General features: G+C 42.5%; 1 protein-coding gene and 2 long non-coding RNA genes across 4 annotated transcripts in view; 1 reads left to right on the forward strand and 2 right to left on the reverse strand.

Annotated features, from left to right (window-relative positions):
- Positions 1–237: 237 nt before the first annotated feature.
- On the reverse strand, positions 238–2,307 carry LOC144708209 (uncharacterized). The gene is made up of 3 exons (XR_013582754.1): positions 2,167–2,307; positions 626–749; positions 238–519 (listed from the first exon to the last, which is right to left on the reverse strand). It is a non-coding gene; the product is annotated as an uncharacterized LOC144708209 (long non-coding RNA).
- On the forward strand, positions 1,127–1,938 carry LOC144708212 (uncharacterized). Of its 2 annotated transcripts, XR_013582760.1 has the most exons (4): positions 1,127–1,193; positions 1,369–1,412; positions 1,599–1,683; positions 1,752–1,938. It is a non-coding gene; the product is annotated as an uncharacterized LOC144708212 (long non-coding RNA). The 2 variants fall into 2 exon arrangements; XR_013582759.1 differs by having other exon boundaries at positions 1,599–1,938.
- An 8,772-nt stretch (positions 2,308–11,079) lies between the features above and the next one.
- SPK1 (guanyl-nucleotide exchange factor) overlaps positions 11,080–25,733 on the reverse strand; it is a 35,621-nt gene continuing 20,967 nt past the window's right edge. Inside the window, exons 19-29 of the mRNA XM_078581445.1 lie at positions 24,132–24,258; positions 16,445–16,638; positions 15,906–16,036; positions 15,511–15,586; positions 15,256–15,366; positions 14,902–15,084; positions 14,673–14,816; positions 13,732–14,586; positions 13,457–13,642; positions 11,885–12,865; positions 11,080–11,530 (exon numbers count right to left, since the gene is read on the reverse strand). Coding sequence (XP_078437571.1) covers positions 11,276–11,530; positions 11,885–12,865; positions 13,457–13,642; positions 13,732–14,586; positions 14,673–14,816; positions 14,902–15,084; positions 15,256–15,366; positions 15,511–15,586; positions 15,906–16,036; positions 16,445–16,638; positions 24,132–24,258 — 3,243 coding nt within the window. The 3' untranslated portion in view covers positions 11,080–11,275. The remainder of the gene's footprint in view (positions 11,531–11,884; positions 12,866–13,456; positions 13,643–13,731; positions 14,587–14,672; positions 14,817–14,901; positions 15,085–15,255; positions 15,367–15,510; positions 15,587–15,905; positions 16,037–16,444; positions 16,639–24,131; positions 24,259–25,733) is intronic.

Here is a 25,733-nt window from a genome sequence, read left to right on the forward strand (position 1 = left end):
AGTCTAATGTGGACACCGCTTGCTTCAAGTTCAATCATTGCTAGAAAGGAATTCACACTCCCTAAGATCGAATGAGATCAGAACAATCAAGAAACAGAGTCCTGGGTTCAATGTCCAGAAAAATCTGGAGCATCTTCATCTGATGATCGATCATGTAAAATCTAATCCATTCAATCATCCAGTATAACAAGAAATGGAGTTTGTCAAGCCTGATCCAGCTATCTGATTTGTCTCCCATAAAAACAGGATGATCGGGTATATCCTGAAATTTTGATTATCTTGCATCATCAATGCCTCTCGTAAAAGTTATCACAGAGATTCTGGTTGTACCCATTACATTGAGAATACCCATCTTTATTCAAAGATCCTCAAGTATCTGCTATATTCATGCCAGAGTAGCATCGGAATGATCACCACTCTTTGAGGTAGACTTTCTGCTCTCAGATGTTCATCCTTTGAATCTCCATGTTCCTGATATAACTGATAGAGTTACCAAAGGATCTCTTACTTGTTTGGATCCTTGAGGATAAAACAGAATTAAGAAGAGAAAAAAATGGAAACATTAAAAATTTTCAGCTGCAGAAATGCTGATCTAAGAAGCGACGAATACGATAGAAGAGCGTACCCGTCTTCCCCACGTCTGTCTATTATTTGGTTTTTATATATTCCTTTTTCCTTGTCTTGTCGAGTGAGTGGGAGGAGTCGTTGCTTTTCTCTTTAGTATTCACTGACAGGTCTTGCAGAGGATCCTATCATAAACAAGATTACTGTCAAAAGGATAAACCTCACAATTTCTGGCTAAAAACTTTAAACCATTTTGGCAGTTATAAACCTCCAGAATCTGTGAAGAATCAACAGTTCCATCTATATAAAAAACAAGACCACGCTGATGGTTATCACAGGTCCAAAAATGTCTCAATTAAAAAGTAAATTGTAGCAAATGAAAGTAAATAAAGCGAAATCTTTGGTTAGGTTGCTTTCTTGATGCGGGCTTCCAGTTATGGCAATCGGATTTCTGTTATGACACTATCTTGAAACATCATATTGTACAATCAAACATTGAACTATTATTCGGTTCCCTGACACGTTTTAATATGCTATTTTCTCAACGCTGCAGCGTGAAAGATATATTTGCTAAATATAATGAGCATCCAAAGAATGTGGAAAAACTTTCTGACGCAGTTATTGATGCGGTAAGGCACTTCTGTTTCATTGATTGTGGCATTGTAGCTGTTGATTTAATGCCCCGAGCATTGTTAATATTCAGATAAAGTCTGACATCTGAATGCCATGTGGAAATTCATTCATATGTGCCGATCATTCTTTTTATAAATTCGTACTTAAAAGCCTGAAGCACCATTCCTACAGACAAGGTTCGAATCGGCGATTCCTGGCGAGAGAAATCTGATAAGGTTTGTTTTTCTCCATGTCTGCCTCAATCTATAGACCTTAATTTCTATGTCCAGCTCTACATATTTATATTATGTACCCCATCGGCCCCCTTAATCTTTATCCGCATTCAAGATCTCAATCCACAAATCAACCTTTGTTTCAATCTTTGTAGTCTGATTCTATTACTAATCTATCTGCGAGCTCAGCAACTTAAGAGGTGTGGTCCCCGAAGAACTGACATCGCCGGAGCTGGAAAGCATAGAAGGGATACTTCAATCAGGACTCCGCCGGGTAATGGAGAGAAAGATGTCGACCTGATTGATCATCCCGCTCGCCTGACTTTGTTCCTCTTTTCTTAGGAAAAGATTCTAAAGGAACAGATTGCGAAACTCCAGGCGAAGGTCTCAAACTCCTCAACATTTCATTTAATCCATCAGCACGATTAACTTGAAGTAAAGATCAAGATATTTTCCGACGACAGATACAAGAACCTTCATCATTTATTTCAATTCGATAAACTTGAAGTAATTACAAAATACTTTCCTATGACAAGTTTAAGAATCTTCATCGATTATTTCAAATCAATAACTTGAAGTAACACCAAAACATTTCCCGACGACTAATTTAAGAAACTTCATCAATTTCCTCAACATTTAAATTATTCAATTCCGTAAACTAGAAGTAAATACAAAAACATTTCGTTCATTCCAATTCGAGAAACTTGAACTGATTCCAAAAGAGATGAAGATCTCAAGGACAAACGATCTCGCTTACACATGCAGGCGAAGCGTCTGATGGAGGAAAACAAGAAGCTGAAGCAGGAGGTGAGGGCTAATTTCGGCTAATCTTCTTCGGATTGAAAATAGCAAAACCTCACTGCAGCTTCTTCTATGGCAGAAGGCAGAGATGTTAACAAGCGGATCACGCGGTCAGACGGACGCCGAGCCGAACGCTCCAGAAGATGGCGGAATTTTAGATGTGTCGCTCAGGCTCGGCTATTTCTAGAAGCTTCGGACGGGCAGCTACAAAGAACACCCCCTCTCCATGCAACTGCTCGAGACCGACGTGGCACGGCCTTGATTGGAGGAATAAAAATAAAAATATCTTTTAAAAAAAGTTTTCCATTCCTGGAAACGGTATCATTTTTTTATTAAAAATTGCACTTTGAAACAATTAAAAGAAAAGATGTTACTTTAATTCAAGTGATGTTGCTTTGTCGGCGCGCGGCGCGGACGGATAACGATTGAAGCGGGGACGAGACGGGAACGCGAGGTTTCGTTGTTCGTTGACTGTCCGCTGACGTTTGACTGACCGGATGACGGCAGCAGAGACGTTGTTTTGACGGAAGATGAGCTGCTTTCTTGATGCACGGAGGTATGTCAATTTGAGACTGGGACATAGGAAATGTGGGCCGTACTTACCGCTCCGTGAGTCTGTGTAAACACTCCTCTCTCTCTCGGTCTCTCTCTCTCTCTCTCTCTCTCTCTCTCTCTCTCTCTCTCTCTCTCTCTCTCTCTCTCTCTCTCTCTCTCTCTCTCTCTCTCTCTCTCTCTCTCTCGCTCTCTCTCTCTCTCTCTCTCTCTCTCTCTCTCTCTCGCTCTCTCTCTCTCTCTCTCTCTCTCTCTCTCTCTTTCTCTGTCTCTCTCGCTCTCTCTCTCTCTCTCTCTCTCTCTCTCTCTCTCTCTCTCTCTCTCTCTCTCTCTCTCTCTCTCTCTCTCTCTCTCTCTCTCTCTCTCTCTCTCTCTCTCTCTCTCTCTCTCTCTCTCTCGCTCTCTCGCTCTTTCTCTCGCTCTCTCTCTCTCTCTCGCTCTCTCTCTCTCTCTCTCTCTTTCGCTCTCTCTCGGTCTCTCTCTCTCTCTCGCTCTCTCGCTCTTTCTCTCGCTCTCTCTCTCTCTCTCGCTCTATCTCTCTCTCTCTCTCTTTCGCTCTCTCTCGGTCTCTCTCTCTCTCTCGCTCTCTCTCGCTCTCTCGCTCTTTCTCTCGCTCTCTCTCTCTCTCTTTCGCTCTCCCTTGGTCTCTCTCTCTCTCTCTCTCTCTCTCTCTCTCTCTCTCTCTCTCTCTCTCTCTCTCTCTCTCTCTCTCTCTCTCTCTCTCTCTCTCTCTCTCTCTCTCTCTCTCTCTCCCTCCAGTAAAGATTCGCTCAGAGAAGATAGAAGAAGTAGAGGCAAGAACAAGGATATAAAAATAGTTGATTCTTCTTATTAAAAATCTTTACAAATGGGTTGGTATTTATAGATATTTCTATAACGGATAGTGATAGACAGTTGCAGATCTCGATCTGTAACTGTCTATTTTAAATAAAGCATAACCGTTAGTTTGTCTAACGGTTTGTTTTTCCTATCTGTCTTTAATCCTAACCACTGAATTTAATCCTATCTATATTTAATCCTAACAACTATATTTAATCCTATCAATCTATTTCTCTTTAACGAGTATAAATACATATTCTCATTTTACAAACTAGTTCTTAAATCCTATTAGTCGAGGTTGATGCTGCAGGGATCTTGCACTCGTCTTCACCCCCCCGCAAGCTCATCGACGACGGAGAAGACGTTGAGCTTGGATCGTAGCTCCCAGAAACTTGGCTTAGAAAGGGTGTGATCCAGGAAATCAGGAATTTTCTCCTCCTTTTCAAATTCGAGTCACAGCTTAGACGTTTCCTTATCTCCCATTTCCATCCAGATTTCAATATTTTATTTATCTAAATCCTATATTTCCATAAAATGAGTTGAGTTATATTAACAATAATCCACCTAATTCAGGATAATCAAGTGGGGTTAGTCACACGAACCAATAAATTCCAAAAAAATAGGACTCGAAATGTAATTTAAATATTTAATCAGAAATAATTTATAATTTTTCTAAAATTATTCAAATAAGTCATAATCATGCATAAGAATTGATAGCTATTGGATGTTATCAATACCGTTGCATCTCAAACTCCTCCATCTCAAAATGGGCACTGACACCAAGTCTGTCCAGCCTCAGGTAGTTAGACATTATCCACTCACAGTTTGTGAGTGGCTAAATTTTCTTGCCAGAGCCAAATTATAGGTACGTGATGTCCAGTACTGGGGCAGTAACCAGCTCACCACAGCCATAGTCTGTTGCTTTGCATCTTTCTTGGCTATACTCACGTTTCTTCATTTTCCTTTCCCATATCACCTCAAGGGCACCCACAAGCTTACTCTTTTATGTCATATGGCTCTACATATTAGAAGCCACTCACAGCATATGCATTCTTCACTAATTAGAATATATTAAACATGCTTGAGAGAGGAGACTAGGGACAGACCCCCAAGGTTTCACTTTAGCCATAAAAAAGCCAAAACCTTTTTAAAAACTTCTAATGTCATTCATGATATATTGTATGGTTCCGTAGGTAAGTATTAGTTGCCAAATAATATTTATTTTCTCATAGTCCTTACCAATATTTTCAAAAATGTAACGCAACTCCCATATAGGGTTCTTCCTCTGATTTATGGCCCAACGTATAATCTCTATCTATGAGTACATCAAATTAGATCAATAAGACTATGTTTCATACTTCTTTTTATAACATATTTTCAGATTTTCACTACCATTATTCACCCTTTAAGGATACAATGATAAATTTATGATTTATTTTCCTAAGCTCTATGTTTATATATTTTATTAATTTTTTAGACTAACCCCACTTGACTCCTCGGAGTCAAGGGAATTCTCACATCTTCTTGGAGTTTTATTTGAAAAAATAGGACTTAGGTAAATACAATAGTAAATTTGAGATAAAAATGGGAGGAAAGTATAAACCAAGCCATCTAATAAATAATAAGAAGAGGTCAAATACACGTGAAGCCCACTCTAGAAGCCCATTCAATTTTACCTAAGGACCCGATCAACTAAAGGCAAGAATTGTGGAACTAACCAAAATTTTGAATTTGAAAGGCTTTTTTCAAATTTGGGACAGAGGGAACGTGGGTCTAGGCTGGAAATCAAAAAATCCTTGCCCTCCAAACCCTTGGAATTAAATCCAATGGCTGGGAGAGTTAGGCACTTCTATTTATTTTCTTCTCCCCTCTCTTTATAACTCATCTTGGATTTCTTCTCCCAACTTGTTGTTCGAGTCCTAGTGTATCAGATTTCTTTGATCCATCATTTTTCTACGAGGGTGTGGGAGAGAGTTTAGGGGTGGTCAAGATTCTTGGAGAAAGAGCACCACTTGGCCCTCAGGGAAAGTTACAACAAGGTTTGTGTGATCTCCTGAATATTGATTTGAATTTTCTCACTTTTTTCTCTAGGTAAATATCTAGACTTTAAGCTTTCCAACGCATCAAACAGCACTGAAAAATTTCTCCTGTAACAAAAGTTACCTTATTTTCAGTCTACTACCCACCTAGCGGAGTGTCGCCGCCCACAAATTGTGGCTGAATGTTTTCTTTAACATCAAATCTTATTTCTTGCCCTAAAAATCCCCCAATAATTCCTTAAAAAATTGCATTTAATTATCAGAACTCATCTAAAAAAATAAGTATGTATTTAATTTATTTAAAATGGTTTTGACTAGTTTTTATTTATTCCATTGATTTTCTTTAGAAAATACTTTAAAATCCATAAAAGTCTAAATCACCTGAAATAATTATTTTAAAATAGATTTGAAATGCAATTTACTCTCTCATTACCTGATTTTTGTGGATTCGACCCTTACTAACCCTATTCTATGGAAGATTTGATAAATATTGTTGCATAAATCAGAGACTTAAAATGACTTATTTTACCCAAATTCTGGTTCATCGATATCATAACATCAATTATGTTGAATGCAAAAATATGATAATATGAAACTAGAAACTTTATATATTTTTGAATTTGACCTCAAAAAATTTTAAGAGGAAACTTTTTAAAATAAATGTGATTCATTTCATGACAGTTTCTATAGTTCTATTTTTATCATTAAATTTTACTCATAAAAACATATAACCTACTGCAATATGTATTAACTGCTCAAAGAGCATTGGCAACATCGTTTGACTGATTCATTAAACTCATAGTACTTGAAATCAAAACCAATGAAAAGGTATATCAAGTTTAAAAACTTCAAGGTCATAAATCATGGTTTTATTTGTTGACATATTCATGGAGATATAATTATGAAGATTATATGTACTTATTAATTTTATTCCAATTTTTTTAAGCATTTCCCTGAATTTCTGTAAGGACAATTTTTCAGAATTTCAGGTAAACATATGGAGAATCTCAATTATATAAAGAGAATATTATATATGCCAAAACAGTGGTCAATGTGCATTGAAAATCATTCATGTATGGGAAAATTTAAACCTTAGAGTTAGACAGAAAATAAAATATTAAGGTGATTTCAGATAAAATCAATTTAAATAAAGATATATGCAACAAATATATAATTTATAGCATAACATTATATCAAGTGTATTGTAATTAAAAATGTTTTTTTCTTAAATTTCACTAAAAGTTAAAGTTTCTAATAAAATATATCGGCATAGTTTGAATTATAATCATAAATTTTATTTTAAGGTACTGATATAAGTCTACATAAAAAGAGGAATGAAGATTCTTCAAGATCCAATGAATTACCCATTTGCATGGTTTCCTGAATACTTTTTTGAATATTTGAATATAGTTACTACTTTTCATATAATATATATATATATATATATATATATATATATATATATTTCCATATTTTCTAAGGTCAAGGCATATCAAAACTAGAAATAAATTAAAAATGGAATTTTAATAAAAAATGTTTTTACAAAAAATTCTAAAATTATTCTATATAATTTTGAATTACAACATATATGTATATATAATTTATTACCAAAGGCATAAGTAGATCACATGATAATGATATTCAAACAGATATGTAATACATTGAAAGCATGAACTAGAGGAAGGAAATAATATCCAAGAAAATCATGACAGATGTTTTGTATAAGCATGATACCCGATAAAAATATAAAGTAGTAAGTAGGAAAAATTTGATTACATGCCACATATCATTATCTGAATCGTTGAAAGATGACATATCACCATTTCCCCTAATGGTTAGGTATTTAATCATTGCAAAAAAGTACCATTATGACATCACAAATTGCAATGCCATAACGGCCAATTATTGATTCATGGTTATCTTTTTTTAATCGCAGTGGTGACGTGGACTAATATAAAAAAGGAGTTTTTTTACATTGAAAGTGACATTTAAAGCATATAATAAAATATGAATTTCATTTAGCTTTAAAAGTCAAACATGACATCCCCAAAAATGTGTCATATACAAGCAAATATGTGCACACAAGTGGCATGCGCGAGTGATGTGGCACCCATTTTTATGGTGGGAAAATGCATCGTGTGGATGTAACACGCTGATATGCCACCACATTACACAAATTTTATTTATTATTAAGCATTACTGTTTTCTCGTCTTCTTCCTTTAGGGACATGTGGGGAAAACATAGCCATTGATAGAGAATGATGCAAGATAAACCAGGCCAATCATTGCATTTAATACGGAGCTAAAGACAAAAAACTCAAAAAGTGCCATGGTGGCGGTGATGAGGATTAGGAGAGAAATATTTGATTTAAATCTATGGCCAAGAATTTTCTAGCTTCAGGGCTTGATATCGAACAATCTAGAAGTCTGATTGAGCTGAAATTTTGGGGAAAGCTTGGTCTTTTTCTCCTCTATCCATCCATATAATTGCTCTATTAATGAACCCCTAATCTTTGTAAAAATCATCTTTGAACTTATTGAGGTTTCTTGAAAGAGAGTAAGGTTTTTTCAGATCTATCAAGGTTTCTTGGTTTCAAAAGAGAATTTTAGAGGCCGAGCTTCATCAAATAATTCTCTTCATCATGTTGGAAAATAGGCATCCAAGGTTAGAAACTTGACTTATATTGATTATTCTTCATGTCAACCACTAGTTAGATCTTTATCATTTCATCACTTGCATTCAAATCTATCATCATCCCTCATCATTATCACAAATCTGGTACATCATCCCATTCATGTCAGCCTACTTATCTTATTTTTAACCGCCACATACTGATTAAATATTTGGACCACTCACCATCTTCATCGCATCACTACCTCCAACACCATAAATATTCCTTCACTATCTAGATTTTTCAAATCCCTAAAAATATGTTCCCTGTGGATACAAACTGTACTCATCCACTAACTAGAATTATTATGTGATTATCCATTTGTAAATTTTCATTGATTGAACTAGAAATCACTGATAACCTAATTTTAACTCTAAGTCTGAGTCCATCCATCGTCCTCAGTATAAGAGGAGATAGCTTAAGAAAGAAAATGTGATGAAATCCTTGGTCAAGGTAGTGGAAATACCAGAGAAAGATGTTTCCATCAATTTCCCAATGCATTAGTTGTGACTTGGATGAGTGATCAGAATTTAAAAGGCGATCCATACCCTTGAATGTTTTAGAAGTGTCACACATTTGAGGAATTATACATACATTATAAATGACGATAGAAAGGTTCTATGGAAGGGTTGATGAACCCCTTGAATCTTCAAGAGCATCTGGTACAGCTTAACACCTCATGTGTTTGCGATTCAACTTATCAACGTGGTTAAATCACTACGATATTAATTAATATCTATTGGATATAGTTTATCAATTATGGTATCCAGTATGAATTTATTAAGTATGTTATCAATCTAATATTAATTAATAATAACTAATTTACTGCGCTTATTAGTTCATTAACTGGACAAGCAAATAGGCTTAGATTGTCACATGCAAAGTACTAGGGTTTTTTTGTGAAAAAATGACCCTTTAAGTAAAGAAGGAAAGAACTCACCAATAAAGTATACCCATGCCAGTATTTCTTTGATTGTACCTCCTCTTTCTCTCCTTAGACCCCCCCTCCCAGTAAAACTAGAACTGCAAGAACATCATCAAGGAGCAGTGGTGGGACTCATCCAGTAGATGATGAGACTCAATGTGGTGAGGACCACATTGATACATCTAGAGGCTGAGTATTTGTATCACTCACGAAGACTCCATCTAGGCTCTGAAATGATTATAGATTCAATTATGCTTATGATCATTGAAGGTTTTTTTTCCATTTTAAATCTCCATCCTAACTCATTTTAATATATTTTGACTAAAACAATGATGGCCACAAAACATAACTCTCGGAAAATTTTCTCTACCAAATTAAACTTGACTTTATACAGTTGGATAAAAGTACTGTATTTAAATTTTGTATATTTCACAATTATCTTCGGTAATCTCACATCCTATAAAATAATTTTACACTTTATAAGGCACCATTGACATGGCCATATGATATCTAAAGAATAAAGAGTTTACTTTGGTCACTTCTACACCCCAGCCTTTTCTTAGTTGAAATAAGAAAGTAATAGCAAAAGTGGGACATCCAAAGTCTCAGTGGATGTATCATCTAATGGGCATCAAGTATTTTGCCCTTAAACTTCGGGCTTGGAGATAGCACAAAATATTATTGCTATATTTTTTTACAAAAGTGCATTGCTTTTCCATGATGCACTGTCAAACCAAGCACGATAAAATGAAGCATTGCTTCTTTAAAGAATATCAATAAGGGTGAAAATTATTCATTTTGTGAAGTAAAAGAAAATTATATTTTTACCAAAGTATTCACAAAATCTATAAGACAGGATTATTTCAATTGAAAATGGAATTAGGCACAAATTCTTTATCAAGATTCATCAAGAATAAGGCATCAATTCAGTTTGATCATAATCATAGACATGTATAAAATAAAATTTGAGGAACTTAGTGGTCCTCTAGTGACTTTTTTTATACTGTACATCTTTTACAACTGATATTTGGTATTTCTTTACGTTCTCCAACCGATATTTTATCTTAGCTCATCAAACGCCTATATATGTTATACTATTGCTCTTGTTTGACCTCTCCTTAAGGCAGCTCCAATGCTTAGCCCTCTATTGGTGAAACAAACTCGGCCTTTAGGATTTCATTGAAAAAACAAAAATAAAAATACTGGTGTTAATATGGAGTTTAGAAAAATTAGATAAATTTAAGAAATATAAATATTATTGTAAGCCACATAAAAGAGTGGTGTTTGATAACTGGGAACTAAATGGCATTAATAATATGAGTTGTATATGTCAGATTATTATAATAGCTCATTTTTATCTCCAGTAGGACCATGAAGAATAAGCCCTCTGATGAGGAAACTCTGGTTCTGCAGGTACTGAAAGGTTGAGTTGGTCCTACCACAAATTGATCCAAATTTAGATAGGCCTTCTAGGTTAAGTAAACTTTTACAGCATACTGATTTTATCATGAAGAATAAGGCCACTACACATTCGTTTTTTTATCAGCATTTTTGCAGTCAACATATTTGTGATGTTGAAGGTCCAGCAATTTCAAAAGATAGACTTGGCTATTTCGATCTTCTTATTAGCTGTTCTCTAATTGTTACAAACCAAGCTAAGCCTCAAACCAACCAATCCAGGTTCATCACCAAACCCCAGAGGAAGGCTTCACATATTACATGTACAGATAGAACTTGATATCCCAACAAAAGTCCACATATGATGTTGATGATTGGGTCTGCAGAGGACAATAAAATTAAAGTCAACAAATTAAAGTCAATCTGATAGAACTTGATATCCCAACAAACTTGATGATTGTCCCTTCCCAGAAAAACTGCACCGTTTAACATTAAAGTCAACAAATTACATGCAGGAAGTTAGAGATGGCCATGGTTAAGAGAGTGGAGGAAACATGTACAGGAAAAAATGCTATCGTTGTCCAGGAGTACAAAATAAGACACTGAAACAGAGAAGGCGGGAGGCCCTCCGATAAGGAAGAGGCTTGAGAGCGCCGGGGGTCAGAGCTCGGAGAGAATGGCAGGAATGTAGTGGGAAAGCTCGGCTGTCAGAGACTGGAACCCGTTGACAAGCTGGGTGTGAAAGTCCTGATCTTCTTCCCCGATCAACCTGAAATGGACCCGCAGCGCGCGCTTGCACACTGCCATGAACTCCAGCAGCGCTGCGATGAGCTGCTGCAGCTCTTGAGACCGAAGCCTCGTTGCCGGCTCCCCGGATAGAAATGCCGTACATACACTGAGCACCCCACTGTTCACCTGGAAACAACACCGCACAAAACAATTTTATGCTTTAAGTAGAATAAGATGATGTTGGGCGATGATGATGACAATCATTAAAGGCGAAGAAGATAATGATGCTGATGATGGACGATGATGACAGTGAAAGAAGAAGAAGATGATAATGACAATGATGATGAAAATAATGGTGATTAAAGCGGAAGAAGATTATGACGATGACAATGACGAACATGAAGATAATGAAGATGATGACAGACGACAAAGAAGAGGATGATGATGACAATTACAACCGTGACTATGATGAAGATGACCACAGATAGAAGATGATGATGATGGCAATGGCGGTAAATAATAACAGTGATGATGAAGAACCTGGACAGCAACGCTGCCTTGGAGAATGCGCTGAAGGCTCTGGAGCCTGGGAAGCTGGTCAGCCTCTGAGCTACGTGGCTCCTCGAGCTCCCCTCGTAGAGCGGCGGTGCGGGTCTCAATCATCCCAATAGCATTCTCTACAGGCGAGAACTCAAGCGACTCTGACTCTGTCACCCGCAGCCGATTCACCAGTGCTGGGAATGACCCCTCTGTTCTCAACACCGTCCGCCGCCGCCACTGGTCCTCCAGCCCCCCCTGCGTCTTCCCATTCTTGGTGAACGGTGTGTCGAAGAGGAACCGCTCCAACACCCGTGCCTGACCACCACCGCCTCCTGCCGCGGCAAAGCCCCGTTCCCTCCTGCTGCCCAGATCCTCACCCTCCATCACCGGATCCACAGCTGTTATCTGCAGGTAGCACACACCTGCCTGCAACTCCTCTGCTTTCACCTGGCGTGAGTCGGGGATGATGTGTAATGTCTGCCCTGCCGAACCCATCTTTGCCTCGTAAATGTGGCTGAGCTTCTCCATGATGTCCCCCAGCCGCACCTCCCTTGCCTCCCTGTAGACGTACTCCTGCAGGTTCAACTTACCAAATGCTTCGCCATAGAACCCAACACGGTAGTAGGTGGCATCCACAAAGGGGATTGGGCTCGCCTCCTGCTCAAGGATTGCCTCGTAGACTGTCGTTAGCGAAGTGTGGCACTTGGCTAGCTGGGCAAAGCTCCGGCGGGACTTGTAGACGGGGATGATGAGTTCAAGAATGGCAGCACAGAAGTGATGCAGCTCTGCCTGCGAGAAGAGTTTGTGACCCAGTTGCAGGTACTTAACTGCGGAGTCAACCGTCAGCTTGGAAGCACCATAACCTTCCACCTCTGCTGCCGACGCCTCAGGCGTTGCAGAGTCGCCCACTGCCGGGCATATCCTCCGCAGTGCTACCACATGCTCTGCCGTCCACACAGCGTCGTTCCTTCCGACCAGCGCCTGTCCCAGTGAACATTAACGATGGAAGAAGTGAAACTCTCTTCATGGAGCAAAACTTAAAGAAGAAATCCTTTCACAGAAAGAAAATTACACAAAAAAAGAAGTGATATTTAATTTTTTGGCAGATACTAATTATTTTTCTCAAAGAAATTAAAATCAAATAGTTTCCATGACATGCAAACTAAACACCATATGTTTTCTGCAAAAGAAAGCATTAGGATAAAAAATTAGACATCAAAATTTTCTTGACAATGTGCCCAAAGAGAGCAATTTAAAGACATTCTCTTAAGATGGTCTTTATTATTCAAGGAATGCAAATTATTCATCATATCGTTTCTAGGAACGCAAACTAAATAACTTATTCTTTCTTGTAAAGAATGAAGGATAAAATGTTTGCAGGTAAGCCAAGTTAAAGATCAAATCATGTGGTGTAAAGAAAATAACGATGAAATGTGTTCTTGGAAAGCAAGTAAACGATTAAATCCTTTCTGGCCAGTAAAATTAAACAATAAAATGAAGCAAATTAAAGATCAAAATTTTGAAGGAAAGGGAACTTGGGTTTGAACCCGCCAAAAGTTGGTAGCCAGACACCTGCATGATTACTCCAGCAACGGCAACAGCGCACTGAGCAGCTTCCGCCCATGACTGCACCTCCTGGTGTGCATCACACAGATGAAGCAGCCACATGATGTGGAGATCCGGCACAGGAGCATACGCCACAGCCAGCAGGTGAAAACTCTCTGCAGTAGCATAACGATCTGCAGTGGTCTGCGTCGCCTGCAATTGCAAACCAATCATCTCTCGCATTCATCAAAAAACACAAACTTTGGTAAAAAATCTTGCCAAAAACAGGATAAAAATAGAACCAAGAGTGTGTGTTCAAGTCCTGCATCAAGGGCCTGGACAAGGTTCTCGGAGAGCCCCTTGGCTGCAGCCCAGGACCAGCGGTTCTCTGTCGAGTCTTCAGCAACAGCATCAAGTACATCCTGCGGGACTCCACATGACTTCAACAAGCCAAAGCTACCACCTTCGTCTGCCATTTCCTCCAAGGACTGTCTCAGTCGTCGGGCTTCTCCGCTCTCCTCCAAGCTCCCATCAGATCTCATCTGGGTCACTTGAATGTCCGACATCAGCTCCGACAGTGTGATTGTCAGCATCACTCTCAGCCGCATCATGTGGCCAAAATAACGCAAGGAGTTCCGGAGAAGGATCTGGAGCCCGAGAACAGCCCGTCGACGAATAGATTCATTGCGGAAGACAGCGAGTCGGAGCAGATGAAAGGCAACTTGCTTCAGAAATCGATCATTCTCTCTCGCCATTAGAGTGGCCCCGTGGAAGCGGAAGATGCTATCCAGCACAGGGAACAGAGCCTTCCAGAAAGCCAGTGACTGACAACGGGAGAAGAAGCTCATGAATATAGAGGTTATGCAGTCAAGCTTGCCGTAGTCGGTAGCAATGGAGCGTGATCCCGCGGCCGTTGAGAATTTCTCAGTCATCTCCAGAACCTGTAGGCTTACGGCTGAGCTGAGGTTCTCTTCCCAGAGCTCCAGTTTTTGTCGGAGAATTGGGTGAAGAGATTCCCTCAACGCTCGAGTGGAGACACCGATTCGAGACGATTGGGCCTGAGCGAGAGCCTCTCTTAATGAGTAAGGAGGCGTAGGGGAGCCGAGATGAGGGCTTATCCTGTGCCACAAATACCCATTCTCCGGCGTTCCTTGAGGCTAGAAAAAGGAAAAATGGTCAAACTGAAGAATCCTGTGGCACGAAGAAGATGGGGAATAGATTATGAAACACTGAGAAATCCTACCCGAACTTCCTGGCGAGAAGCTTCGGATAGATAAGCATTAATCGCAGGGGAAAGCATGTCAGAGTACTTGGGAGAGGCCAATGCCTCTACATCCGGACTACGAGAACTGCAGCCGACGAGCATGCTGTCAGCAGTCTTCCGGTGCTGGAAACGGAGTGGCATTGGTTGAGATTTCAGCAGAGATGATTAAAAAACTTAGTCAATCAATCTTTGAGAAAATAGCACTAACCTCAAAGAGAGTAAGACACTCTTCCAGGAGTTTGAAAAACAATCTCGTTCGGGGTATGTTCTGCTGCCATGCCTTGACAAGAGTGGCATCATCCAGGTTGCGTGCAATTTGCAAAAAGACAATCAAGACCTCACGTTTTTCAACTGTATTCAAGTTGTAAAAGACCGGCATCTCGTCTAGTATCTGGAAAATTGGAATCCAGCAACCGTTAGTGAGGTAAACATATCTGACGAAATAAATTAGAAAACTTAACAAGCTTTCACCCAGTTATTTGTCAAATATTTAAAAGAAAATTCATACTCACGGTAGATTAGAATCACCAAGCCATAAAATTATGTTCCCGTTCATACGTACCTGTTCTATCAGGGGAAAGTACAACTGAGCAATGTAAAGTTTGTCCTCCTGTTTCTGGTAACGAGAGTCGAACTCATGTTTGCACATGAGGATCACCAAGATTCGAGTAGCCTATAGAAATAACCCACGTGGTTGTAAAACTGAGAAAAATAAATAAGTAGATAACTGAAAATAAAATATACAGCCGATAATAGTGAAAAATACAGGAGAAAGGGCAAAACATGTATTAATTGAAAATAGTGAAAAATGACTCACTTTAGCCCGCAGCGCTAAATCATCATGATCCCAAGTCAGAAAAATCTCGTGAATTAAAACAGACGAAAGATAATTCCTGAAAAAAAGATTCATTACAAATCCAAATCGGCAAGGGAGTGGCAACCATCAATTCATGGTAAATTTCAACAAGAAATCAAAACACACCCAAAAAACTGTATCATAGCTATGGGAACAGAAGACGAGCATAAGTATAACCCTATAGAATGAAACCTTGGACAAAGATTTTCCTCACCTGTCTGAAGGGTCTGTCAGGTTTTGGGTAAGGTCTTAGTCAATTACAAACACAGCTAAAAACTGTACCCCAACTATGGGACGGACAGCAAGCATAATTCCGACCTTAAAGAATGAAACATTGGAAGAAGGTTTTCCAGTACCTGTCTGAAGGATCTCTTCCAGGCATCTCAACAAAGAGATCATGATCACAAATAATCTGTAAAAATGTAAGCTTGCAGTCGTGGAGAGCCGGCTGGCAAATGCCCGCAAATTTGTCCATATACAAAGAAACCTGTGATTTAAATTCAAAGAAATTCGCCTTTTAATCCAGCGGAAAATTAAGGGAACTTGAATTCGGAATTAAACGTGGAAAAATCCTGTAAAAATGTTCGGTATAGATTGCAAAATATACCATAAAAAAGGGCAACTGAGACATGAACCTGAGGTCGGGATAAAAAAGGTCATAGCTCCACAAGCATTAATAAATATTCGAACAAAAAAAATTATTCTCACGGTTAAAAGACCAGAGATTTTGGCCCCCACCAACAATATGAAAATAGTCAACATAACAAGTTGTCGGTCATCACTGTAAAAAAAAATGATTCAGGATTTTATGTTACCAGTCCAAATCAGATTATTAATTTAAAAAAACACAACACAGCGATAAAGCAATTTATAATATAAAATAGGCAAGTTTTACCAGTTCAAACACTTGACGTGGATCTACAATAGACAAAAGATCGTAGCAGAAAAACGCGAGACTGCTGTTCAGTCGTTTAGCCAAGCTTGATCCTTTTTTGCAGCGCTCATGCACCTCCGTCAAAAGACAGTCATATAATTGTGTAATACACCTAAACACGGCCTCTTTCAAGAGCAATGGCGGAATATCTTCCCCTGCAATATGTACATAGTTAACAAAGGCGTTCAAATCAACATAAGAAAGAGATGTCAAGAAACCATCGCCAAAGAAAAATATTAACCTAATAAAAGAAAATTAAAATGTAGTGCCCCTTAAGAATTCTACATATCAACTCCCACTAAAAATACACAAGTAAGCGCCAATAAAACTTAATGTCAAGAAACCATCGCCAAAGAAAAATATTAACCTAATAAAAGAAAATTAAAATTTAGTGCCCCTTAAGAATTCTACATATCAATTCCCACTAAAAATACACAAGTAAGTGCCACTCTACGTCACTCCGCCCAGTTGTAATATTTCTTAAAACCTCTTATTAATGCAAGTGCAAATATATAGGAACTAGGAACATCTGACGACGAGGAGTTGAGGCAAACCACAACTTAAAATTTTCATTATTTGCTGCTCCTCGAAAGGAAGACATACATCTATTAAGAGGAAATTACCCTGGATGGAAATGACCAAATGATCCTAATGAAATAAATACCAAAGATTCCCCTGAGGAGGTATAGGATTGTATCACCATCCCAATCTATCCAGCCACCAGTTCCCCTCCTGATGAGCCCATTGTTCTTCGTTCATCTCATACCCATGATATATACTTTCACCGCTTGCAATTAAAACCTGCTAGAAGAGAGGGGACTTTAATGTAAATATTCATACCTATAAATCTTATTTATTCTGCATGTTCCAGAGAGACGTCTGCTGCTCAATTATGTTTGTTTCCTGGTTACCGGTTCAAGCAGAATGACCTATTGCCTCCCAAAAAACTGATGCGACCCCAAGCGGGGATGTTTTGGAAGACCAGGAGCTCAAGATACGAAAAATGGAAAATATCCTAATCACATATTGTCGCTCCTCAGAATTGACGTTTTATTTCTCCTAGGTTGATTTTCCTCCATAAATTAAGCAACACATTGGGGTTCGATGAAACATTTTTCACATAATATATGGGATATTTCTCCTAGGCGACCAGAGGAAATATCTGTCAATTTGTGCCTTTGGAACTTCGCTGGAGCCGATGCTCCCATATCATCTTTGCTGGCTTTAATAGAAAAACTCTTGAATTCTTCTCCTGCCATGCTCCCCATCATCCACACGTGGAGCAGTGCATCACCCTGCTTCCAGACTTTTTAGCCTATGTCTGTGGAATTAACTGTGTGGAATTAACTGTCGGAATCAGCTCAATATATCGTCCCCAGAGCAGAGTATTAAGCCCATTATACTTCATTGGCTCTGGAACACTCAGCAGGACAATCTGCATCGTCCTATTACAGCCTTGAAGTGATGATTCATTTCCTGGGATCGACAGCAACGGATTCTCCATTGGCCATCTTGGAGGTCACCAGGCCTCAAGGAATGTGTATAGAACCACTTCTCCTGTTTCCCTAAACGCCACAAAAATGTCCCTAAACTCTCCTTGTTTGCACAGATGACATTATAGAAACATGCATGATGGTGTAGAAGCTAAGGCTTTGGACAAGAAGGTGACAGTTGATTCAGATATAAAACGATCAAGACATTACTTTTTGTTCTTGGCATTAAGGTGGCTCACTCGCTTAAAGGCATTATCTTGTTCCAACAGATGTAAGCTCTTGAAATTTTGAAAGAGACTTGCATGTTAAAATGTGAACCATTAACTACTCCAACTGAACTCAATCACAAGCTCTCAAGAGTGGAGGTTGCTGATCAACTAGATAACGTTTTTTTTTAAAGATACTAGATAAAGTATCATGAGAGCACCTAGATTGGCAAGTTGACTTATTTGGCTCAAACGAGAACAGACACCCCTAATTCAGACGCAGTGCTAATTCAGTTTAAGTCTTCTCCTTGACGTCCCTTCTTTTAAGCAGCATATAGCGTCCTTCAATATCACGAAAAGAAATTTGGGATGAGGAATTACAACTTTTTTTTGAATGAGGAATTACAATTAACGCGTGCCTGAAGATGAGTGTACATATCTGAGTTGATGCAGGTTATGGGATATCCATTCTAGTTGGGCAGCAACATGATTAAATGGAGCAGCAAGAAACAAGATGTTTCTATGTACCGCGCAATGGCTGAATTCGGAGTTATGACTCAAGGAATATGGCAGGGATTATGGATTTATCCATTGTTGAATGAGTTGCCGATATGAAACGATTGCAGTAAGAAAAATCCCAAGACATATCATGACTAAGATGACACGTGTTACTTAAGATGGCACGTGTAAACTAAAGGTCGAGAGAATCAATGAGGGATAGATTGTGCCACCAAAGTAAGTTGACACCTCTGAAGATCCTCCAGAACAGTGAGATCTGGTTCCGATCGCAGGAAATTGTTCCCTAATGCCTTTCCCGTTACAGGAGAGAACTAGAGGGAGGTTTATGCTCATGATAACTGTTAGTGATAGACTATCCCTCATGGGCTAATGGGGCCTATTCTATAAGCCCATTAGCCCTATTATCCTCTCTCCCTCTTAGGGTACATATACCCTTACATGTACTCTGTTCAAGTTATGTCATTATCTTCTTCTTCTCTTCCCCAACATGGTATCAGAGCTCCAGAGCTCCTTCCCTAGGGTTTGACATCGCCCACCTACAGCTGCCGCGCACGCACAGCAGCCGCAGCCCGCAGCCGCCGCGCACACACAGCAGCCGCAGCCCGCAGCCGCCGCGCACGCACAGCAGCCGCAGCCCGAAGCCGTCGCGCACGCACAGCAGCCGCAGCCGCAGCACTACCGTAGCAGCGCCGTAACAGCACCATGCCGTTCACCGAGACCGACTTCCTGGAGAAGCCACTGTCCTACAAGGTGGCTCATCCGCTTCCGTCGGTCCCCGAGACGACACTCTTACGGGGCCCGAATCTACTCCCGTGGATGCGCCGCCGAGACCACCTTGAAGCGCGCCAGCTCTTCAAGCATTGCACTGAAGACCCCCTTACCATCGACCACCCACATTATGCAGCGTGGGACGTTGAGGACCAGTTCATCCTCGGCTGGATGTATGCGTACACCCTGGCTCCAGATTTCCGCGACCGTCTTCCGCATTAGAAAACGGTGAAAGGCTTCTGGGATCAGGTGCGCTCTTTCTGTGGCTGGGAAAGCGACTGGTGGCGTCTTTATTCCCTTGCAAGTCAGGCCAGCAATCTCCGTCAGGGGTCGTTGACGATCTCTGAATATGCACTTGCCCACAAGAAGATGTGGGATGAAGTGGATTACTACCTACCGCCCGACGATCCGACGTCCAAGACGTTCCAGAATGTGCTTCTTCTGCGGATCATGGGCTTCCTCAATGGCCTGAACCGCGAGTATGATGATGTACGTCGTCGTGCCTTGCACCGCAAGGAAGGTCCTCCTGCCCTCGAGGAGTTGGTGAAGGAGCTTCAAGAAGAGGAAAGCCACTTCCTCCTCCATGGGACTCCCTCCTCCGGCCCCCCGGGTGAGTCGACCGCACTACTTTCTGCCCTCCCTTCAGGCGGCAAGGCACCGTCGATCCTCCCTACGCCCACCTCCGCCGCTCCTCCAGCTGGGACGACAATTTGCTCGTATTGCGGCAAACCGGGCCACGGGAAGAACAAGTGCAAGAAGCGCCTGAATGACTGGCAAAAGAAGAAAGAGGCCGCAGAAGGCAAGGCCATGGTGGCCCATTCTGATTCCTCCTCCGTCAGCCCTTCCGCAGTGACTATGGACCAGCTTCAGGCAGATTTGGCCCACCTCCGTGACCAGATGGCTGCCCTGCAGAATCCGTCCACGGCCTACTTCGGCGGCTTTGGTGCATCTTCCCTTCATCTTCAGATGCATGGTACTGTGGTCATACGGCCTTCCACTCACCTGTCGTCTCCGATACGACTTGGGTCCTTGATTCGGGGGCTACCGAACACATGACCCCGAGCAATGCCCGGTTTGTATCATATGAGCGGCATCGTGGTGGCCGCACTGTCCTCACGGCCAGGGGTGGACGTCTCCGTGTGGCCGGAATCGGGGCAGTCTATGTGGACGGCCTTGGTGTGGTCCACAACGTTCTCCATGTCCCTGACCTGCAGGCCGTGCTTATGTCTCCGCAGCGCTTAGTTGATGCTACCTCCTGCTCCTTCCACCTACAACCTGACGGCATGTTTCTGTCTGACAAGGTGGGCCGGACTACACCGATTAGGCGGGAGAACGGACTGCTGATGCTGGACGATGGAGGCCGCTCCCAGTGCTTCATGGTGCACCGGACTCTTCTCTCGGTGGCTGAGCAGCGTCGGGGACGCCTTCTGATGGAGCATCAGCGACTTGGACACCCACCTTTCTCCAGTTTACAGCGTCTTTTTCCCTCGTTGTGTTCGGGCGTGGACCTTAAGACTATGCTTTGTGAACCATGTCAGTTTGCCAAGCACCGCAGATCCTCCTTTGCTTCATCCTCGTCTCACACATCGACCCCGCTGTTCCGAGTCCACAGTGATGTTTGGGGGCCGGCCCCGCAGATCAGTCTGAAAGGGCACCGCTATTTTCTACTCTTTGTGGACGAAGCTACCCGCTATACGTGGGTCTACCTCCTGACTGCGAAGTCGGAGGTTGCACAGAATGTTCGACACTTTTGCGCCATGGTACAGACACAGTTTGGTCGAGGCATCCAGCGTTTTTGTTCCGACAATGCCCGGGACTTCTTCAATGCTGACCTCGCCTCCTTCTTTGCCGACCGGGGCATCCTCCACGAGTCCTCTTGTGTGGCCACGCCCGAGCAGAATGGCATGGCTGAACGTCGCATCGGCTATGTTACCTCGACGGGGCGGACATTGCTGTTGGACTCCAAGGCGCCGGGGCGTTATTGGGGAGAGGCGGTTTTGACGAGTACTCACCTCGTTAACCGTATCCCCACCCCACTCCTGGAGTTCTCCAGCCCCTTGGACCGGATGACTGTGGCATTCCCGAATGCTTCTTTGCGGACAGGACTTTTGCCTCGTATCTTCGGCTGCACCACCTACGTCCATGATACTTCTCCCACACGCACGAAGTTTGATGCACGCGCACTCCGGTGTGTGTTTGTGGGTTACTCTTCCCTCCAAAAAGGGTACCGGTGCTATCATCCGCCTTCTCGGCGGTTCTTCATCTCGGCAAACGTCACCTTTGCCGAGCATGAACCCTATTTTGGGGACTACTCTACCTCATCACGCCTTCCGCTGGATGAGGCTCCCTCGGCCCCCCCCTTGGGGCCAAGTCCGATCGTGGAGTCCACCACTCCCACTCCACCCTCCTCACTTCCGGATCTTTCTCTCCTTGATTCCTCTTCCTCACTTCCTCCTGCGGGGTCCTTGGACGTGTCCTCTACCTCTTCTTCCTTACCTGCCCTTCCCCTTTCGGCAGCTCTCCCTCTCCCATTGGTCTCCATTCCTCCTTCCGGCCCCCCATCCTTGTCAAACCCCGGTGCGTCACCCTCCTCCTCTCTCGGTGACCAACCCTCGTCACCCCCCCCTCCCGGTCTACCCTCGCCCTCCGGTGAGTCTCCTACGACTCCCGGTGTGTCGACTACTGCTCCTCCCGGGGAGTCCCCCATTGCTTCCGCTCCTTCTCCTGTCGATGGTGACGATCAGTTGGGGTGGCCTATTGCTCTACGGAAAGGGGTCCGTCAGTGCACTAAGGCCCCCCTCTACCCTCTCTCTCATTACCTCTCCTTTGACCGGCTGAGTCCTCCCTACCGGTTGTTCCTCACCCGCATCGAGTCAGATCCCGTTCCTCGACGCTTAGCCGATGCTATCGCTTCTCCCCATTGGAAAGCGGCGATGGACGAGGAGATGCAGTCTCTCCTCAAGAACCACACGTGGGACGTCGTTCCACTACCTCCGGGAAAGAGGGTAGTGGACTGCAAGTGGATTCATGCCAAGAAGCATCATGCGGACGGTACTCTCGAACGCCTCAAGTCTCGGCTTGTGGCTCGGGGGTTCACTCAGTCCTATGGCGTGGACTACTTCGAGACGTTCTCTCCCGTGGCGAAGATGGAGACTGTCCGGCTTCTTCTGGCGCTTGCAGCGCACTTCCACTGGGCCATCCGCCAGTTCGACGTCAAGAACGCCTTCTTGCACGGCGACTTGACGGAGGTGTACATGCAGCAACCCCCGGGCTACTCACTCGGCCTCCCCGGTCACGTGTGCCGACTGCGGAAGTCCCTCTATGGATTCAAGCAGTCCCCGCGCATGTGGTTTGGGAGGTTCTCCTCTGTTCTGAAGACCGAAGGGTACACTCAGAGCAATGGAGATGCCTCTCTCTTCTTCCGTCACCGCCCGAACGGTGTCTCCATTCTTGCCATGTACGTCGACGACATCCTTATCACGGGATCTGATGCTGCCGAAGCTGTCCGCCTCAGCACTGCCTTGGCTAAGGAGTTTGAGATCAAGGCCCTAGGCCTTCTTCGCTACTTCCTTGGTCTTGAGGTAGCCTACTCCCCCCGTGGGATCTTCGTCTCGCAGCAGAAATACGCCGTCGACTTACTGGCACTGACAGGGATGACCGATTGTGCGCCGGTGAGCACTCCCATTGATCCCAACGTCAAGTTGGGCAAAGGGAGGATTCGCGCTGGCAATTCCCACCGGTATCAGCAGCTGGTGGGAAAGCTCCTCTGACGCACCCTCGGCCCGACATCGCCTTCGCCGTCAACCTGCTCAGTCAGTTTATGCACTCCCCACGGGAGATTCACCATCAGGCCGCCCACCGGGTCCTTGCGTACCTGAAGGGCTGCCCCGGAAAGGGCCTGCTCTTCCCTCGCAGCACTGACCAGACAGTGAAAGTCTACACTGATGCTGACTTTGCCGGCTCCGTTGTGGATCATCGGTCTACCACGGGCTACTGCACGTTTGTTTTTGGCAGTCTCGTCAGCTGGAAAAGTAGCAAGCAGGACAAAGTCTCCCGCTCTAGCGCCGAAGCTGAGTACCGCGCACTCGCCGATGGGGCCTCTGAGGGCCAGTGGATTTACGGCATCCTTCACGATCTTCGCGTGGAGTATGCTGGCCCGATTCACTTCTTCTGCGACAACAAGTCGACGATCGCGTTGGCCAAGAACCCTGGACAACAGGGCCGCATCAAGCACATGGAGCGCAACCGCTACTTCTTCAAGGAGCGAGTTGACGAAGGGATCTTTGACCTGGACTTTGTTGCATCCGCCGACCAGGCAGCGGACGTCCTTACCAAGGGACTCTCCCGCCCTCTTCTTCAACGTGCCGTCTCCAAGCTCGGTATGGAAGATATCCATACTTCGCTTGCGGGGGGGTGTTAGTGATAGACTATCCCTCATGGGCTAATGGGCCCTATTCTATAAGCCCATTAGCCCTATTATCCTCTCTCCCTCTTAGGGTACATATACCCTTACATGTACTCTGTTCAAGTTATGTCATTATCTTCTTCTTCTCTTCCCTAACAATAACCGCAAATGATAACCATTATTTTAGCTCAAGCATAGTTCAGAAAGATGGAAGTTATGGCTTCATGCGACAGAACAATTCTGAATTTTCAAATTACCAGGAGGAATATTATCACCACAAAGACGGCTCTGTTCCAGTGCCATTGACTTAACGATGAGCTCCAGAAAGAACCATGCCATTGCCAATACATCATCGTAAACAGGCCCAACACGGTATCCTTTCGCCTGAAGAATTAACCATAAATTTTCAATTCATGAGGCCTCACATTCAGCATGTATATTAAGAAAAACAAGATTCCCACAGGATAAGTTCTAGAATAAGGACTTTAAAAGGCCATTACTGAAGCACTTAAGAGGAAACTTTTAGGAATATGAACAAAAAGCAGAAATAAAAAAATGAACTTTGTCCATAAATGTGGCTACGTAAAATAGGATAATGGGAATAAATACTATTCCAACCCTTCTTCCCGCCACTATGGATGCAGAGCCCCAATTGATCAGGATTTTCTAGGACATTAAAAATATATATTCCCGTTTTCTAGGATAGGCTTGACTTACGTGTATCTATTTAAATTCATCCAGTTTTTTATGTTTGAAAACTTCACAATGCTCGCGGTGAAAATCAAAATGCTATGATTGGGAATGGCATGTGTAAGCCATGGCATCTTCTAAAGGCCATATCGGCTCTTTCTTTATTTTTTCTTTAAATTATCCTCCTTTGCCTTTTTTGGACATTATGTATTTGTGTAGACCTCGCAACCAAGCCCTAGACGACAGGTGGAGAGGGGGAGAACCAAGAAGCAAGAAACAATAATAATTCTTGTTTTGTTATCTGTTCCTGTGTACCCCTTATATAGTGGGTTATGTGGGTTACACAAAATGGCCAGAAGATAGAAAGACCAAAAATAGAAGACATGTAAAGAAAGTGTAATAAAGGATAACTAGCCAGCTAACACCCTCCCTCAAGCTGTTAGGTAGATGCTAACTCCCAGCATGGGTACAAGGACAAATGTTTCAAGAAATACAAGGTTGAAGATTCTTGTACTATTCCTTACACCAGGCAATATGAAGACAAATCTTTCATTGAAGAAATCTTCTGCAGAAATCTTGTACTATTTTTGTCTTTTATGATTAGTGTTTCAGTGATTCTACGGAACTCAACCGTGTACAGCCATTAATTTGAATAAGAAACCACCTTACCCTGTCAATGATGTAATGGGTGATGGGCCCCATACATCACTGTGAATAAGAGAGAACAGGATAACACTTCTTTCACCATTCCCACAGTATGATGTTCTCTTATGTTTGGCACATGGGTAAGACTCACAGACGATCTTAGAATCCAGATGCAGCATTGGCAATACAGATACAAGACCTGGATCTGCAGTGATGGCACGACTACAGTAGCTCCCATACGTACTGACAACGACAAACAAGCTTCACTCCAAGGTCACAAGGCGACCTTGACGACGCTTTTCATGGCACACACCTTTGACAAATTCATGTCGCTCGATGCATTGCGGCGAGGTAGGTTGACAACAGCTTCTAGACTTTGGTGTAATATTCAAAAATCCCGCTTTGATACCATGTCCTCAACCAAAGCCTAGAGGGCAGGTGGAGAGGAGGAGAACCATTAGAGAAAGATCACTTGTCTTCTCACAAATCTATTGATGTGCATCTCTTACATAAAGGGACACAGG

This window comes from Wolffia australiana, chromosome 1, assembly GCF_029677425.1.
Source record: "Wolffia australiana isolate 7733 chromosome 1, ASM2967742v1".
In the NCBI taxonomy this organism is placed as follows: Eukaryota; Viridiplantae; Streptophyta; class Magnoliopsida; order Alismatales; family Araceae; genus Wolffia; species Wolffia australiana.